General features: G+C 37.2%; 1 protein-coding gene across 3 annotated transcripts; it reads right to left on the bottom strand.

Moving 5' to 3' along the window:
• Positions 1-30: 30 nt before the first annotated feature.
• LOC140857473 (uncharacterized) lies at positions 31-17,083 on the bottom strand. Of its 3 annotated transcripts, none has more exons than XM_073256397.1 (10): positions 16,535-17,083; positions 13,480-13,580; positions 12,007-13,190; positions 3,781-3,869; positions 3,117-3,220; positions 2,888-2,987; positions 2,701-2,776; positions 2,487-2,601; positions 1,875-2,406; positions 31-798 (listed from the first exon to the last, which is right to left on the bottom strand). In XM_073256397.1, the coding sequence occupies exons 1-10, from the start codon at positions 16,627-16,629 to the stop codon at positions 225-227; spliced, it is 2,970 nt and encodes a 989-aa protein (XP_073112498.1). In that variant the 5' UTR covers positions 16,630-17,083; the 3' UTR covers positions 31-224. The 3 variants fall into 3 exon arrangements, with proteins under 3 accessions (XP_073112498.1, XP_073112499.1, XP_073112497.1); XM_073256398.1 differs by having other exon boundaries at positions 13,480-13,577; XM_073256396.1 differs by having other exon boundaries at positions 13,480-13,566.
• Between the last annotated feature and the right edge of the window lie 2,529 nt (positions 17,084-19,612).

The raw sequence follows: 19,612 nt of genomic DNA, 5'->3' as shown, positions 1-19,612 counted from the left end.
TATGCTTAGGTAGGTATACACAACGTACCGTCAAGTGAAAGTCCTATGGAATTCTAGGATAATGTTAAAGTAACAATGTTGTCAAATTTATTCTGATCCCCTTAATTTTTTCCAGGGGAATCTCTGGCTTGATAATACAAGTATGCTTCCTGAAACGGAACCAAACAACCGGAACCCTCAGCTGTTACAACCAATCCAAAAACAAAAAAGAGGGAAGATACTCCTCATGTCTTGAACTTTTGTGTGATTTTCTCAACACTGCCTTTGCAATCTTCAACAACCTTTCTTGCCCTGTCACCAATGGTTGAGCTGAACTCAGAGGCATTTATTTTCTCGACACGTTTTCCGCAATCTTCAACAACCCTCCGTGCCCTGTCGCCAACAGTCGAGCTGAACATGGAGGCATTTTCCTGGAACTCATCTGTTGATTTTCTAACCTTAGAGATTGCAGTATTTCGGAGCTCTGAGGCATGCTTGGAAGCCTCAGATGCTTGATGCTTCAAAGCTGAAATTAGACAGACTATCTTCTGTATTATTTTCTCGATAACAGCTGTAGACCTAACTTTTATTTCAGCCGCCGCCGCCTTGAGCTTTTCCACCAGGCTCTCTGCTCTGGTGATTGTTTCATCAATCGGAGGCTGCTTCCCAGCAGTAAGCCATGTGATTCCAGCAGAAGCATCATCTTGGAGATCTCCATCAACTACTACTTTGATGCCATGCCTCTCCCAGCGTTCTCTGGCCTCCTCAAGAGCTCTGGCCTGCTCCCGAGCCCTTTTAGCTTCCTCCTCTGCCCATGCCCTGGTGAACAAAGATGAATTAAACATTTTGCTGGTGATGGTGCCCCCAGAAAAATTTCTATCTCTTGAAAAGCTTTAAAAAAAAAAATTGGTTTGAGCAGGACAACCATGATTCGACTTCCCACCAGTTAATCCTGAAGCTTTATTCTGGAAAATGCTCTATTCATACTTTTGCAATGCAAAAGCAAAAAATGGCACTGATTAGGGGGGAGAATAACCAAAAGCAGAAAGCAATAGAAAAGAATACAGATGCTACATAAAGGAAAATCTCCGAGCTTCATGAGGTCATTTCTTGCTAGCAACGACTCTCAGAAAATAGATGCAGCAAACACTTCACCATCCATCATGCTTATAACCTGCAAGGTCTGGATATTTTAGTCCATGCCATCTTCATTATTTTTTAATTTATTATAAACTCTCTGGGTAAGCAAGTGAAGCAACTACAAATCAGTCACTTTCGCACCTCAAGGACCCGGTAGCAAGATGAAGGGAACTGATTTGATAAATGTTTTCCTCTTTGGCCTGTGTTAGTAACAATAAAAATTATTTTCTGGGGAGGTTCCAACACTTGCTGCATTTTGGATCCATCTAGTGCTCCTTTCAAGGGATACTCCAAATAAGTATTTTGCATCCATCGTGATTTTGGCACTTCAAAATTTTGTCTCCACATGAATATTTATATCATTAAATGACACAATCACCTTCCCTTCACCATATATTTGGTAAAATTTCAATGTGCAGGCTATAATGCATGTTTGCCAGTGTAAGCACCAACAGTAGTATATGACTAAATTTATTCAATAATCAGCTTCTGCATGAGAATTTCAATGAACCTAGATTTGTCATATGGGAACAAATAGGCATTCAAAAACATGCAAAGAAAACCAGAGTAAAACCAACTACAAAATCTGCCATACATAAAAATATATATATATACAAGGAAACTATCTAATAAGCCAAAACATTAAGCAGTAATAGATTACTTCAAAATAAAGAGAATTTAGCAGAGCAAAAAAGCCATAAGATTATCATTTGACAAAGAAAATATAACTTAACTTTTAAAATAAACTTCCTTACCGGGCCATAGACAAAGCCTTTCTCTCAACTTCCAGCTCATACTGCAACTGGACAATAACCTGGTTCTCGCTTTCTGCATCCTTCCGGAGTTTGGTAATCTTATCCCTCTCAAAAGATATCTCCAGCTTATTACTCATAAGGCTCTGTAACTGCTCCTCCACTTCATGTCTTAGCCTTGAAAGCACTTCCATTTCAGATTCAACAGCAGCACGCTCTCTTATCAAAGCATTATTTTCTTCCACTCTTTCACTTCTAAGTCTTTCCAGCTCAAACCTTGCTTCTTCAGCTAATTTTTCCACAGCCTCTATCTTCTCCCTTTCCTTAGCAAGCTCCTTCTCAAAGCTTGCATGCAGATCTTGCTCAACCTGAGCTACTAAAGCAGTATGTGCATTTACAGCACTTTCCGCCAAGGATTCTGCTTCAATACGAGCAAGTTCTTCACTGACAACCTCAGCAGCATCACCAGTTGCAAGCGCAATAGCAGCTTGTGCTTTTGTGACAGGTTTATCAGGTTGAAAAAGTCTAGTATAACCTAAGCGCACAAGGAGGCCACAAATTAGTTTATTCTTTCTTGGCTTGAATATGAAAAACATTAGTAATGTAAGAGATTACCAAAAGCAAGAGGTATAATGCCCTGTTCTCCAGAAGATAAGTCAGCTGCCAAAGCAGGCCAAGCATCTGGGTTTATTTTATCAATGTCTATGTAGCCAGAGCACTGGTAAAGATGCTGATAATAAAAAGATATCAGGATACTGGTATTAAAGTAATGTCAAACTAGATTAAAGAAATATAAAGTTCAAATAAAATAATAAATGTTTCTTATTACCTGTCTGTCAACTTCTGGAAGTTGCTTCTTTTCCAAAGCCATCTTCCAACTCACAAGATCTTGGCGTGACAGAGGGCTGAAGCATGAAAATCATCTGGCAGACAGGTCTAAAATATTTTCCCAAAAAACAAAAGAAAAAGAAAAAACTACACATCAAACAAGCTGCAGCAGGATCCATCATTGTCACCTGTCAGGAGAGAAGATAACAGAATCCTGCTTTCCACTGACAGAGCCATTCAAATCAGATCTTGAAAGCTTGCTAGAGATGAGTCCAGCTTCTGCCAAGCCTGCAGCATGCAACATGACAAGAAAAACAATAACTTTTACAACACCAAATGGAAGAGCCTTTCCGCTGCATACAATCCTGGGATCTAATGCATTCAATAGGTATATAAGCACCGAGAGCAAATTCATACCTTGAATATATGGGAAATCAGGATCTTCAGGAGTGACATCATCAAATGCAAGTTCAGACACATTCTCTATGTACATTGCAGGATAAACTTTTGAAAGTGTGTTCCTATGGAGAGAACCAATAACTTAATAACTTGCATGACAAAAAAGAAAAAAGAATGCTTCTTTCACCTACAATATCTGTCATGTATATAAATGTAAGATATCTTAAACAACAAGCCTCATTTCATTTATATGAGATCAGGTTAGTAATCAAAACATGATCCAACAAAATTTAAAAATGTTTTATGAGGGGCTTTCAGATTGATGTCAACACTGTTGTCCTTGGTCTCATGTTCTTGGCCTAGTCAACTTTGGGCAAGAGAGAAGCCTACCAAGATACCTACAATGCCTATTGGCTCGTAGGTCTGCCACCATTGTTTGCTACACAATTTAAAATCACCAAACCTAGCAGCAACCCTCCAAGGTTCGCATAGACTTGGAAAGAACTGTGATGAAGAGTGAAAAGTACAAGGTCTCACTAAAACTGATTTCATCTAACTACATGCTAGGAGTCAATTTGAAACAAAATATTCAGCCCAAGCACGACGTGTTGCAAATTAGACCTACCATAATCATTTCTTTGTCAAAAAGTTCTAGATGACCAAGAGAGAAGGAAAGACATACCTTGAAAGAGCACTACTTGCAGATACCAACCAACGAGCATACTCACGACGAGTACACAACTCACCTGGTTGAACATCAACCTCAATAACCTGCAACAATGAAATAAATTATATAAAGATAATTTCAGCATACTATGTTTAAAGTGCCCAAACAAGTTGATCCCATCAGATACATCAGTATACTGGATTTATGTAAAGGCAGACAGAGAAAGGTTTCAGTTTTTCAGAATTTATGCCCCCCCTTTTTTAGTGTCAAAAGTATTTTCTCATTCCACTTATAAACTTAGAACAGGTTTTAAGGATAGTTGCAAGATAGGAAAAAGGTTTGATATAGCAGAACGCCCTGATTGCCATAGAAGACTGTTAGTAAGTAGGATTGAGCCATGAATTGCAAGAGACCAGGATGAATTCATGTCCTTTAGAAATTCAACCCTATAAATTTCTTCAAGGGATGGTGGGATCAGTAAAACATTTTCTCATGAAATACTGGAAAAAGTAGCAAATAGAGGAGCTTTATTGTGAAGTAATGTACAAATTGAAATAGCAATTTTATATATCTTTTCCAAATTCAGAACATCTATTTTAATCAAAGAAGCTTACATATTGGCATATATATATTCGTAAAGAAAATCGTCAATCAATACCCAAAGTGATGATAAGATTCTGGTCTTTGGATTTACAAAGAAAACATATGATTACACAGAAGCTGGGCTTCTTTTAAGAATTGCTCTCTCTTTACATATATACATATATAATGTTCCTGAGGCAGAAGTTTGTTACACCCTTTACATATCTTAAAACATTGGTAGACAGAATCTGGAATGGTTTGAATAATATCAAATCATATGTTAAAATAAATACTATTTTTAGAAACTATTAATTTAGCAATCATGTGAAAATTTGATTGCAAGCTTTCAGAAAACTCAGAATCTTGGTTTGAGGCATTTATAACATCATAAATCACAATAAACAGCATAGCTCATATATTTGGACGTTCAATTATGCACTTTGACTGCAGAGCATAAGTAAATGCCCGATGAACATTGAAGGCATCCCATATGTGTGCGGGCAGAGAGAAGAGAGGAAAAGAGATGGGGGAGTGTAAGAGTTTTTGATCCCAAATGCTTCCATGCAGAATCAATTAAAAAACCTTCAAATTGATAACCCACGCTGTTGATAATGACCTAAAATATCTTAATATATTATTAATTAAAAATTAACTTATTTAGGAGATCTCTCTATATTCCAGCATTATTCCAAGCATGAAAAGAAAACAAGCCTAGGTTTTTGCAACTAGAAAGTAGTGCTTGTAGAAGTTACAGATTTGTATATCAATGAATGGAATGAGAAATCACTTTGGGTCAAGGGGACCCAACAAACGGACCAAAACAAAGCCACAGAAAGCACAAACACAGTGCACTTGTTGATTAATGGGCCTATAAATGCTGGTCTGGGCCTAGTCATTACAATGGTGGGCCAAGCTGATGATTTGAAATCTGGATTAGGCCAAGCCTGGACAGCCTTTATACAAACAGGGTATGAGCCTAAGATGGCCAACCTAGGCCTAGGCTTAGGCTTAGGCCTAGCCCTAGCCCACTAGCAACCCTACAGCTTTAAGTAAGCTATTACCTCCTTTGATCTAGACTGTCCACATTTAACAAATCGTTTGGATTCTCTAATCTTTTAATGATAATATACAAGTCCTCTAAACTATTGAATTTGAATGGGCATGGCTCTGCACAAAATTTACCGGGCTTTAATCTTCGTCTAATATTAGCTAGCCCAAGCGAGACATGAAATTGATCAGGGTTGTGATCTTTAAGCTTAATGTGGGGCTCGAGACCCTTTTTCACACTAGGCCTGACTCAATTGCAGCATTACCTGAGCTCTTCAGCAGCCCTACTTCAAATTTGCCCAGCATGTAATCAATTTGGCCTTGAATATGAAGCTTGGCCCAAGATCCTGTTTTGGCCCATACCAATTGCAACCCTACCTAAGAGGTTCTGATCCTTACAAATATGCCTTCAAATATGTTATGAAGATAAAAAGATGTTAGCAGCAGGGTCCAACAATTCGACAAGGAATAGGATGTCAGTCATTGTTCTGGAATGCACACACACACACGCACGCACGCACGCAGAGAGAGAGAGAGAGACACACACACACACACACACACACACACAGAGAGAGAGAGCACAATCAAGAACATTCTGCTCTTAGTTCTTAACAATGTTAAATACATCTCTTTGTTCATCAATGAAGCATTACCAGAAACAATAAAGGCAGATCAACATGGTTAGGCAACCTTTCCAAAGTCACAGAAAACATCAAGAAACCTAGTTACGTTGGCAAGGTGTGTTTGATGGCTCCAAGACTCCTTTATTTTGGCAAACTATTTGTTCTTAAGATGTCTGCCAGCCTTGAGGGGCATGACCTTTTTGTAGTCATTGGTAATGACCCTTCTTGCCCATCTTGTTTGTTATTGGATGAGCACTTTGTTTTCTAAATTTGTGTGTGGTTTTGTTTGAGGGGCATGACCCTTTTACTGTTCATGGTGATTCCTTTTCTTGCTTGTTTTGAGGGTTTAGTGACACATATTACCCTCTAGTTGCATTTTCTTTTTGTCCTTGCATTTCAACCATCAATGAAACTAATATATGCTTTCTTTAATTTTCTAAAAGAAATTTAACGAACCCTCATTTGCACCACTGACAATGTCTTGCCCAAGAAGTGGACACACAAGCATAATACTATTAATAAATTTCAGGAATGTTAATCCAATCTGCAGCTGAAATAAAAGCACAGATCAGCCGAAGAAACAGGCCTTCCCAGAATGATACAATATAAGGTTAATAGGCAAGAGCAATTTCAAAGTAAAACCAACATATTGATGGCAGCATAATTCCTCCGTCAGTCCGTCCACTCAAAAAGCAACAAACCTAGATACATCAGAGGCTGATTAAGACAAGAAAATCATTATGGTGTGTTTTTTCTTATTTCTTCATCCTTGAACCAAAACGAGAAGCACACACAACTATGGGGAATATAACTGAAATTCAGATAATAATTAAACTCAAGCAGAATGCAAATAATTTAAGGTGGACTCTGGAGGTCAAGAACCAGATCAGTCCTCGAGAAATTTCTTGGTGATCATGTTCATGAATTTGTTACCAATAAATTTGATTCTACCATCTGGAATGAAAACCCTTTCATTTTATGCTAGATTTAGAACTTCTTGTCTTCATAACTGCATTTACTCAAAGAACCACTTGGTAGGCAGTATAACCGGAGTAAGGAAACAAGGCCCCTATTCCATGGTTATGCTGCCAATTGCCAAACAACAAAAAGTGGTCAAGTAATAAGAGTTATACCACACTGTGGGGGGGGGTGTTTATACCATGGAATAGGGAAACTTGTTCCCACTAATTATTTTTTACCCTATCCACTCTTCAAATCTAACCAAGAAAAATTGGAAGGCAATTTTATCTTTGTGATAAATTCAAATCTATCACGAAATCCAATACACTTTATTCCCTCATTTATCCCTTGCACTTCTCTCTCCATCCAAATACCAAAAAACCCATAATCCACAGTACAAGTCCCATCCCTCTATCATACAAGTTACAAGCCTTCAAAATTTATTCCCCTACCAAATGCTCAAAAAATTATTTGGACAATACACCAAAGCTGGACTATCCAACTTCAATTCCTAATGTAACCAAGTCTTCATCTATTAAGAAGTTTTTGTAGAAAATCCTTCTAACATAAAGGTAGGACTTGATTTCCTAGGCCAACGTTTGCTGCACAAGAAATGTCCACACTTTTACTGTTGTTAGGTGAATAGAATTTTCCATCTATAATCACTAAATTGTATTCAAGTTCAGCACTAAATTGTATTCAAGTTCAGCACATAGAGTGCTCAAGAGCAAGTATGGTGTCTCCGTGTGTTATACCTTTTAGGTGGGAACGAGGGGTTGAGGGACCATCTTTCTTTTGCCCCAGTAAAGGGCAAGCTATACTCATGTGTCAATCTCTTTAAGACTCGTAAAATAAGTGCAGGAACAAACCTTAGAAGCTTCATTAGAAATCATCCTTTAGTTCTGTTCTTTTTGCTAAGTTTAGCCGGGCAAGCTTACGGTAATTCCTAGCAGCTAGTTGCGGTGGAAGGTCCAGTGCATAACAGATGTCCCGAAATATAATTCTGTTTGGACCTCAGTTTCCCAAGTGAACAGACAAAAAAAAAAAATAATAATAATAATAATACTTCCCAAAACTATAAAAAAAAAATATTCTAGAGATCACATGTTCTAATACATAATGGGTTTATTTAATAATCAAACCACAAATGCAATCCTATACTACAAATTAAAGCACACATATGACCATAATCCTGTTAACTAAGTCCATATATTTGATGGTTATTAATAATGCAGGTGCATCGCATTGAGGCAGCAAAAGTAAAATGTTGAAAATTAAAAAAGGCCAGTCTACACCTACAAACCATAGCAACAGGGCTGATGCCATCATACCAGAGCATGTAAAATACAAAATAATACTTAAAAGATAAAAACAATGCCCCATCATGCATATATCAGAGGGAACAGCTGCAAAGACAGTGTTATTATTAAGAAGTTGAATATGAAAAGCTAGCATTAAAAAGAAATAATCACCTTACAGAAGAAATAAATTGACGATGATTTAGAAGAACATAAATATGTGATGAAAGATAGCGTATGCATGTCACAAATGCACACATATAGACACACATATTCACACATACCTACGCATAGTTGTGTGTAGGGTTTCCCATACCGGTCCAAACCGGCCCGTACTGGGCGTACCAACTAAACCCGGGGGGGGGGGACCAGTGCGGTGCACCCCCCTTTTCGGTAAATTACAAAAACTGCACCGAACTAAGCCAGTTCAGTGCGGTTCACCTGCATATCGAGAGAAACCGACCGGTTTCTCTCGGTTCGGGTCGGTACGACTCGAAATCGAGCCATATCGACAAGCCATGGGGGGGGGGTTGCCTTTGTCTCCTTTGATTCTGAGAGTCTGAGACTCTCAAAAACCCGAGAGCCTCTCGAGAGAGCGAACGACGGAGCGATGGCCTTCCAAAAAAAAAATTTCAAAACAAATTCCACAACTCCTTCGACGGGGCGACAAATTTTAACCGAAAATAAGGTAATCCTTTATTCTGTCACTAAATATTTTGTTTTTCATGTTTTTTTAGCCATAACCGCTAAAAAAATGAAAAATAACAAAGATCATGCCAAAACTTGTGTTTTTCGTATGATTTCATTATATATTGTAGATCATTAGATGATCTACATGATGATACTAAAATCATTAATTTTTGTTAAATATTTTTTAAATATATATTTATCTATTTTAAAATAATTATTAAAAAAATTAAATTCATAAAAATATAATATCAAAAAATTATTAAACTGTCGTATTTTGTTAAATTTGCAGAAATGAGTAAGAAGAAAGATGCAGAGCATGACATTAGCTGGGAGCATGGTGAGATGCTCTCAGTTTCACCATGCTCCCAGCTCTACACCATTGGAGATGCAAATGATGCGGCACAGAGTTCAAAGGAGGAGGTGTCACTAGGTTGAAGCAACATTTGGCTGGTGGTTATTGGGATGTGATCATATGTCGGAAATACTCACAAGAGGTCCAACAGCTTATGAAAAAGCACTTCGCTGATCAAAAAGCAGCGAAGGAGAGCAATGGAGAAGAGGGCAGAGATGGACCGTCGAGCTGGAGAGCCACCTTCCTATCATTCTAGAGAGTCTGAGAAGACCTCTGCTCTATATGACGAGGAGGCAAAGATTGAAGCTGCCATTCAAGCAAATCTGGATGAGCAGTACAGATTAGAGGAGATGGCCAGATATAAAGAGCGATTTGGACGTTATTCTATGAGTCGAGATCCGACTCTGCGACTGCTAGAGGAGAGTCTGAGTTCAGGAGGACCACCTCTGTCAGGGAGCTAGTCGATACAAGGAGGGATATTTCATCAATGCTGAAAACTTTTGACAGTAAGAGAAGATCCGATAGAGATATTCTAGCAGAGGCCACCATTCATGATTTGGATCCACATGCTTTTCCTAGCAAGGATTCAAAACAACAGAGGGTTAACACTATGCTGAAGAAGGATAAGAAGAAGGATATGTGGCGAGCTATTGGATTATAGTTTCATTTTAGCCACATTCCAGCAAATACAACGGGCAATATTTACTATCGATCTGTCATTTCAGCAATACAGACTGCCAGCCCCAATGTAAATCCTCCAGTACCTAGAGATATCCATGGTTAGCTTCTTGACAGAAATAAAGAAGAGTTGGAGAGATGGATTTCTTCTTACAAAAGTAAATGACCCATATATAGACTAACGGTGTTGTGTGACGATTGGACTGATCGTACTAGATAGAATATCATAAATTTCTTGATATATTGCGATGGAAAAATATTTTTTCACGAATCAATTAATGCTCAGAGAGGAATTGGAGGATCTAATGATCAGGGAGGGATTGGAGGATACGAGACCACTATTCATGCGACACAGCCACAGGATGGTACTCGATTCATCAGTGAGTCCCAATTTACATATGCCATATAAGATAGGAACCACGGACGACCTGATAGATCCCGTGAGAAGATGATCTCATACAGGAGATGGTCTCCCAAAGATCCAGTGCATGATACAGCTGCAGATGACTTTGCACGTGGAGTAGGATGCATGGATGTATATGGATCATCCTCGTATTATGGATTCTATCATCCACAGGCAGTTTATAATCCATATGGATATGGTGTATCTAAGATATCGACTTCTACTGGCTACTATCCTATGCAGTCCAGAGCACTTTATGGATTGGATCTTGCTACTGGCATATTTGGATGGGCTCCTCCACAGTCATACCATCATCTCTAGGATACCTCTCAGAGTCAGATAAGCGAGGGATCTGATATGTCTTACAATCTAAAGAGAATATCATATGGGATGAATATTCAAGATTACAGTGACACTTGGATAGAGGGATAGACTGATGTTCCTCCGAAGTATGTAGATGATCCGGATGTCTATGAATGACACAGACTTCGATGAGATATTAGATCAGCAAAGATCATGAGGTTAATATATTATTCTTTGTAATTTATACTTTAGATATATTTATTGCATTGTTTTAGACTTTGTGTTTTAGACTTCTTTTATTTCTTTTTGGATGGTAGGATTGTTATATGACTTAAATAAACATTAATTTGGATATAAAATAGTTTAAAAAGTAATAAAAAAATTTTTAAAATCAAATTCAACTAAAAAAAATCAAAAAAGAAGATTTGGTGGTGTACCGATACCAAACCGGTACGCCACACCATACCGACACATGGTACGGTATGGCATATGGTACCATACCATACCGCATCAGAACCGGTGTGGGGCTCGATATCGGTTCCGGAATCTTTGGTTGTGTGTGTATAGAGGGAGAGTTGGACCACACACTAAACTTTAATTTTTTAAAAAAATATTTAATGATTCAAAAACAATGGTAAGCCATCCAAAGAGAGGATCCAAATCACTGAACATGACCTACACCCAAAAGAAAAAAAAAAGAAAAGAAAAAGAAAAAAAATCCAAAAGATCAAAAATCATGTGTTTTGTAGTTTTTCACCAAAGCATCAAGTGACTGAAAATGGATGGTTTTAACTACATGATATCATATTTTGATATGATCTGATCACAAAAACCTATTGAATTTAAATTTATCCATGTTCTCAAATGCATAAATCATGATCAATGAAGAGGATTTTGAATTATGTGTCCTATAACGTATTTTTGCATACTAGCTCAGTAAATGTGTAGGTTTGATTCAAGGCATTTTCAGAGATGAAGATCAATATCAATCGCATGGACTTTCAATTTGGATATCCCATCATGGATTTTGAAATGTAGTCCAACCGATATACAAAATCACACAGACACACACAATATTGTGTGTGAGAGAGAGGGAGACTTCCATAATGATGCCAACACATGCAGCTGCAGTAAAAGTTTCTCAAACAAAAAGAACTAATCATCTTTGAATAATAGCAGACAACGAGAAAATATAATGTTTTCTCAAGGAATCTAACATAGCTTGTGTGAAGTAGATATTAGCAGAATACATAACATAGAAACAGAAGCTCCATAGTGATCACTACTAACTAAAAATAGATGTACCTTAAGAACTTGCAGTGCTGCCAGTGCCTGCCCCTGAACCTGGTCAACTACTGCAGGAACTAAAACTTCTCCAGGAGGCACCTGTAGAGCTGCAGGGAGAAGAGATGGAGCAGGTATACCAGCATGGGACCAAGATTTCTCAGGCAATAGTGACTCAGACAGTGAGCCATTTTGAATTTGATTATAACTGTTCAAATCAAGTTCATTGTCATTAGGTTCTGAAGATACTGATATAGAATGTGCTACAGATATTGTGCTTTCATTTGTTTTATGCCCTTCTGGAAAACTGATAGAATCATGTGAAAGCATCAGTTCTTCACTCTGATCAAAATCTGGTCTAGTGACTGTTTCCAATAAAGTAGTTTCATTTATGTCATGTACCACTGGATTTGAAATGCTAGCAGCAGGAGGATGCTGTAGCAAACCATTCTGCTCAATATCTTGATCCTGTGACACACAGTCTGCATTCTCCATAACACCCTTAACTCTGACTTGGGAATCTACAAGATCAACTGACTCTGGTAAGATGAGATTGGGTGTTGATTGTTCGCTGGGAAGTTCGCTTGTGAAATCCAATGGAACTTCAGAATCTACCATTTTCACTGGACTTAAATTTCCATCCTGATGAACGCTTACATGGTTAACCAAATGAGCATTAGGAGAAGATAAGTCAACAGTAGTGACAGTGCTTTTGTCCGCATCATGTCCAATAACCGAGTCCAAAGTGCCAGACTGTGTTGTACTCTGGGAATCTTGCATCTCAGATATATCATATGACAAGTCAATATCATAAGCAGACGATTCAGCTGGGCTTGTATTAGTACCAGCAGGTACAGGAATGCTATTAGCATCTAAGGTGATATCCAGAACATCTTGACTTGAAGCTAGGTGAACAGTATCGATGCCATCGCCCGATGATTTCATATCTTGCATTGATGAAGTCCCCGTTTGGTGTATATAATCAAATCTGCCCTCACTAGCATCTTCACTAAATTCCGTATGAGAAAAATGGTTCTGCTTTGCTCCCATCTCGTAGTCTGAATTGCAGTAATTTATTTTACTCTCTTTGTCTGGTAACAGCAAATTAGACTCGTCTCCAGCCTGATCAGCTACTGCATTCATATCATCAGAAGTTACTAGGACTTCTTGTTCTTTTGTTAATGGCTCCATCTGCACTTTGGCACCTGCATATACCAAATAATAAAACATGTCCATGGACTGATCAATTAAGTTAGAGGAAAAGACATGCTGGATATTTCACATATTAATGAAGAATCATGGAGCAATAAAAGAAAATCCTCATAGCTTAGAAATATACTAAAGCCACACGATATCACTACAGAAACATGCATTCAAACAAGTTGCTCATAGATAGTTTAACTAATCCTTCATAATGTGCACATAATGATGCAAACAAGTAATCATCTAAAATTTAGAAGTCATTGTAAATAGTGGTACATTAATCTCACATACCAGAAGCACTCTTACTGTGAAGAGATAATATTGCAAATGTAATGCCAGCAGCAAAGAAAACTCCAGCCAGTCCTGCCCCTAGAATCCCTGAAAATAAACTACTAGAATAGTGTCATCAGTACTCTAAAAACCTTAAAATCTGAAAACATTGAAGAATGAATGAAAAAGGAATAGGTTATTGATTATTCTCCATTTCAACGAAAAGCAAGAGTACTACCCCCAAATTTATGACAAACAAATTTAACCTTTCAATCAACGATTTAGGTCCCAGAGGGATGTCCCACGAGATACCGAGATGAGGCACCATCTCATGTGTCGAGATAGAGCCGTCCCGCCAGCATCTCAGCATCCCAATGGGGACGTCTCGGGATATTCTCTATCCCAAATGTCTGGATGGGGTAGGATGGTGGTGCATTTCATTCCATAGGAAAACTGGGACAGCCTCGTCCCACGAGATTTAAAACCTTGCTTTCAATATTATAGAGGCATGCATTCACTAAATCGCCATGCTATATATAAAATTCACAAAATATTTATTTTAAATGATGCTTCTATTCTGTTAGATACATAAGAAGAGAAGGTATGAATGGCAGACAACTATGTTGTCTAGAACAATTCACCATGAAAATGCATAATTATATTATTGGTTTATGGTTGGCACTGTAAGTGAGATCCAACAAGTTTCCAATAATAATTTTAAAGCAAATTAAGCTAATTTTAACATGCGACTTTAATTAAAGCAGGCCATCAGATTAACAAATTTGTCTTTTAAGGGCAATGAAAAAAATAATAAGATTTTCTACAATCATAAATTCCATGAGATTATACATTCTACCAAGACATTTATCAAGCAAGCAAAAGCACTATTGCAAAAAGCTATCAGGTATACTACATTACAAGCAACAAAGGAGACAATACTGTTTGCAAGTGGAATATCACCAACAAGTTCATGAATAGCATCGACATATCTATTGGACTTGGCTTTCTATGTATCTAGAGGTGATATAGTATTTACCCAAGAAGGCTTAATCTGGATCCTGTTTGCTTAGCACAAAGGCTTTCTAAAAACTCAATACAAGAGGTTGGTCTTAAGCTAGCAATGCAACTAATTTATCTAAGACTCCCCTGGAAGATTGCTTTTCCACTCACAAGGGCAAGCAAATTCTTGAACGAGTAGAAATTGTATTATAAACTTCGGCAGCTCAAATAATTATGGCATTGACCGCTGTCTTGGAAGGATAAGCTTAAAATATATATCTATATCTATGTAAAGACACACACACACACACATATTCAAAGAATTCACAATATCTTTCACTAAAAGCTTCTCACTAGGGGTCCTTCGCATATTAGCTATTTGGTTGGGCAAACATTGCAGGGAAAAGATGCACATCCAAAAGATCAAAGATGTACTATGCATAACGAGTTGTTTTTTACATTAAGATTTATAACACATAATAGTTAGTTATACATCTCAAAGTAAAACTCAGTTTGCAATTCTTGAATAAGTGTCAGTTTGAAGATCGATCAAAGGTATTGGCAACTTAATTTGGAAATGCATGTATCTACATGTTCATCTAAAGAAAAACCCTGCAAGTAAGAGGCATATGACGCTCAGTTCTAGATGGCAAGGTTTCACGATGCAGTGTTGCATACTTGATGTTGTCATGGTTTCTACAAGCAGAAAGATAGGACAGATACAGTGAGAGGGAAATGGCTACAAAAATTATGTGACTCCTGATGAAAACTGAATACTGCTTCAACTATTAGATGTTTGGGAATTAGCTTCATTCTATCCAACTATGCCAAAGCAAGGTTTTAGATATGGGTGCCGAATCTCATATCATTTTCCATTAGAATGGTACGATATTAATACATTACCTACATACTGAAACTAATATATTTCCAAAAATTGAATAACATCGGTACTCATACAATACAGCCAATGCGGATTGATGGGGACTGCTATGGTTGATATGTACCGATACAACTGTTTTGGCATCAATGGTTTTTGAAACCATGACATCAAGTCTTAGTCATTTACAACTACAAACATAGGAGTGCTCCCTTCAGTTCGTACATCAACAAGTTGTATTGGAAACAATTGAATGCTGTTGATTCATTGGCCCAAAGTCCTAAAGTTTAAGCAGCAGTCTTAGAAGAGATGGATGTTCCATGTGAATAAAAGATAAACATATGATTATTAAGAATATTTTTAATTAAAACAAAGGGGTGTCTCCAATTCACGCTCAATGTTTTGATGGGGAAAGACAAGGCAGCAAAGTTGCATGATTTATATAATTATTTTCACCTATGGGTAACATGAGCTTCCTTATTGTAAAACCATACAGTCCATTTTCCACATTTCACATAGTTTCATGATTTATGACCCATCCAGCCTATGAGATGGGCAAGAGTGTACACATGTCTCAGCAGTGAACTGAACAATTAAGAATCATTGTACTACTTTATAGCATCTTGGTTGTCTTACTAAGTCATAAAGCTAAACCAAAACCAAGCATTCCCAGGATATGAGATTGTCCCGACAAGGTGGGAGTCTTTGATATGGTTTCCAGTGCTGAAAAAAGGGAAAATGAAGACTGAAATTAGACTTAGGTGCAAGGTAGCGAGAAATAAAGTAATATTCTATTTTACATGGATTGGCCTTTCAATAAGCCAATCCATCATTAATCATAAAATGGTGGTACAAGACTTCCTTCTCATGCCCCCAAACTCTAAACATGCAGTAGATAAGTTATATATGTACCTAGAACATTAGTAATTATTTCTTTTGCACGAAGCAGTCATTTAATCAGTATGAGTTACAAACTTATGTGTCCATCATCGCGTTCTCATTAAAAGTGTCTATAATCTCTAAAGTAAAGTTTCTAAATTTTTCTTCTTCCTCTTCGTCTGTCTTTCTTGAATACACGTTATTTTCACTAGGTTTTCACTTCGAGATACATTAGATACAAACCAGAAAACGAAAAGATTAGAACTTTACTACCTTTAACTGTCAAAATATACTATCTGAAGAAGAAAGGTCTCTCCTTACCTCCAAATCCTCCCTTTTTCTGCGAGTCCTCGCCGCCACTCTCCGCGTCTGACCATCCGGCGAAAGAATCCGGCGATCCACTGGAGCTGTTCCATGAATCGCCTTTACCTCCATCTCTCGCCGCCGCATCGGCAGCGAAGACCAGACGGATGCGCAGATTGGACGGGCGGAATGGGATCCGGAGGAAGATGAAAGAGGATTCCCTACACCTGAGACCGAATCGGAGCTGTAGACAGTTGGGGGACGAAGGAGTCCTTAAAGACGTCATTTTCTCCTCTCAATCAGAAAGCTTAGTGGAGGAGAGCAACGAGGATTTCTTCTAGGGTTTGTTCGAGGACGACGATGCCGGAGGATAATAAGATAATTCTGTGTGGGGTAGCAATAGGAGAGAGGACCTACTTTCAAAAATAATAATGATGATGATGATGATAAGAAAGAGGACTCTGAAAACGGAAGGAAAATGGTGGGATTTGCTCTCCGTCTCTATCCCAATTGACGGCCATGTATTGCCCCTTGGGCGCGTTGGATTGTGTCGAGGAAAGCCTTATCTTAACTCAAATCTCTAAACGAGGACTAGAAACCCATGAATCAAATATGGATCCAGTATTAATATAACTATACGTACATTTAACAAATACAATAATAAAAACAAATAGTAATAAAATATATATCTTTATTTATTCAAATAGATACTGATACATAATAGATATCAAAATGAAAAAATATCTCCTACCATACACATCCGGCACCGCAAGATATAGTATACCTACAGATGCTGACTATGTATGGCATGCATCGCATGACTTGTGCGAATATGCAGCCATCCATCCTACGATAGATATCATCCATGCCTACACTGCATCTTTCGGTGCTGTATGTGCACTGCAAAAATCCATGCTCCAATAAAATATAGATAAAAGTGATAAAGATAAATTTTGTGATTATAAAATTAAAGAACACTAAATAGAAGATTAATTGAATCATTCAAATATCAATATAATCATTTATTTTATAAAAAAATATATAAAATAAAATAGTATTACAATTAGAACATTTTATAGTATTATAACTAGAACGGAATAATTGAATATGAATTAGATATTTGTCTATCCATATCTACATCTTTTTTATTACTGGATATGAACATTAGTTGAATAATCAAATTTGCATCCATAGATCAAGCATGAAAAAGAATCTAGACATATATTATTTATTCTACTTTCATTCTTGCAACATCCATTTTGGCCTTGGCATAGAAATTTTATAGTCCAACCTAAATAAATTTTATTATAAATCCAAATTTGAGTTACATCGGATTAGCTAGATCGAGTTAGATTAGTTGGAGTGAGCTGAGTTAAGCTATATTAATTGGATTAGATAGAAATTTGAGGATAGGAAAAATAGCTAAACTGCTTTACTGGATTAAAATTTGTTGAATTGGGATCTCAATTATTCACAAATTTCAATGATATACTTACACATGATTTAATGAGATAGAATATACAAGTATATATAGATATAGATAGTCTATATGAAATATAAATATGAATTGTTTATTTATATATCATGTTGGATTAAGTTGGGTTAATCTTGGTCGTGTTTGAATCGGTTTAGGGTCGGATTCAAATTAGGTTGAAGGTTAATCTAACCATCCTACTTGAACTAAGTTGGGATTTTTGAGTACAAATCCAACCCAAGTTAAAAAAATCTCAAACTAGCCTACCTAATTAGCAAGTTGGGCAAACATATTTGGATTGAACCCAATCCAAGTTGCATCCTTATGGATGGATTTTTAATGTAATAAAGATCACCTGTATATCAGCATATCATATTTCTATAATTATTTTTGGTCCACTTCTTTCTATGATAAATTGTTAGTCTATTTTATTTATGCTATCAGCATTTTTTGTGGTTTCACGATGTATGTATCACAAATTCTTAACCGGTTGCATCACATTGGGGGATTTGAAATACTGTCATAATTTTTTTTTTTAGAAAAAAAGAGCATCATATTGTCATGACGGCTGTTGCAAAGGTCAATAATTCGGGTTTTAAAAATTGCCTATCATGGTGAATAGTCTGTGGAAACAGTAGCTACATTACCTTCGTGTTATTCATAACTAATAATATATCATGATCTACATCAGTAACTAGACAGTTTTCAACAAACGATAAAACAGTAAATAAGAATTCCAATGTGGTCCATTATAACGAATAATAGCATTTGTAGAACTTTTGCTTATTTTTAGACCATAAGTTGTGTAACTTACTAATGATGAGGTCATGCTTCAGAGACTTTATCGTGATATTTTCATGACCAATTAGCAGAATTCAGAACCCCTTTCATTTCAGAAAAGATGAAAATATCATAGAAGCAAAGTGGACCCGCCCTATTAACTGTCAGGTTCTAGCTGGATATGGTCCGGTTCGGAGCAGTCCAGTTTGAGTTTCTAAATTTACCAACAATTCTGGAATTTGAAAGGATCAACACTATTTGGCAGGGCAAATTTTAGAGCTGCAGCTCATTGTATGATGATAGTTGAGCAGTTTAATTTACATCCGGGACATGAACCTGTCCAATGGATCAAATTTCGGAATCTAAATGTGTATGCATATTGGCAATTGCAGTTGGGAACTGGCATCAAAGCTTGCATGGCCTATTATTACCAAAAAAAAAAAAAAAGCTTGCATGACCTAAACCAAGTTCTGGAATAAATGTCCCAACGAACATAGCAAAGATATTGGGTCCAAGGTTGAAGTGGGTTGTTTCTTTTTTTTTTTTTTTTTCTTTTTTGGTAAAGAGGGAAGAACACCCGTAAACAGACTGAATCAGACTGCAAATGAGGAATCTCATTCAATCAGTTTGTAATAATAAAGCCACCTTTGGATGTACTTCTAAAACTGCTATTGGTGAATGGTGACTTATATGCAACAGCATTTGGCTAGTAGCACCGAATTTGGGGACCAAATACCCATCCGTAGGAATTAATTTTTCATTGTTTGTTTAGTCCATGAGTTAACCTGGCCTTTTTTTCATTAGTGGGACCCGTGGACGGACCTCCCACAGTTGAGTGAGTA

This window comes from Elaeis guineensis, chromosome 4 (assembly GCF_000442705.2).
Source record: "Elaeis guineensis isolate ETL-2024a chromosome 4, EG11, whole genome shotgun sequence".
Taxonomy (NCBI): domain Eukaryota; kingdom Viridiplantae; phylum Streptophyta; class Magnoliopsida; order Arecales; family Arecaceae; genus Elaeis; species Elaeis guineensis.
The sequence above is the reverse complement of the archived record's forward strand: the minus strand, read 5'-3'. Positions and strand labels throughout refer to the sequence as shown.

What these genes read in the sequence shown, in the direction of transcription:
- LOC140857473 (XM_073256396.1), bottom strand. Translation starts at nt 16,802, where the DNA reads ATGACGTCTTTAAGGACTCCTTCGTCCCCCAACTGTCTACAGCTCCGA. An exon ending in GCAAGTAGTGCTCTTTCAAG is followed by an intron (nt 3,221 to 3,780) that starts GTATGTCTTTCC and finishes TTCTCTCCATAG; the next exon opens with GAACACACTTTCAAAAGTTT. An exon ending in AAGGCTTTGTCTATGGCCCG is followed by an intron (nt 799 to 1,874) that starts GTAAGGAAGTTT and finishes TTTGTTCACCAG; the next exon opens with GGCATGGGCAGAGGAGGAAG.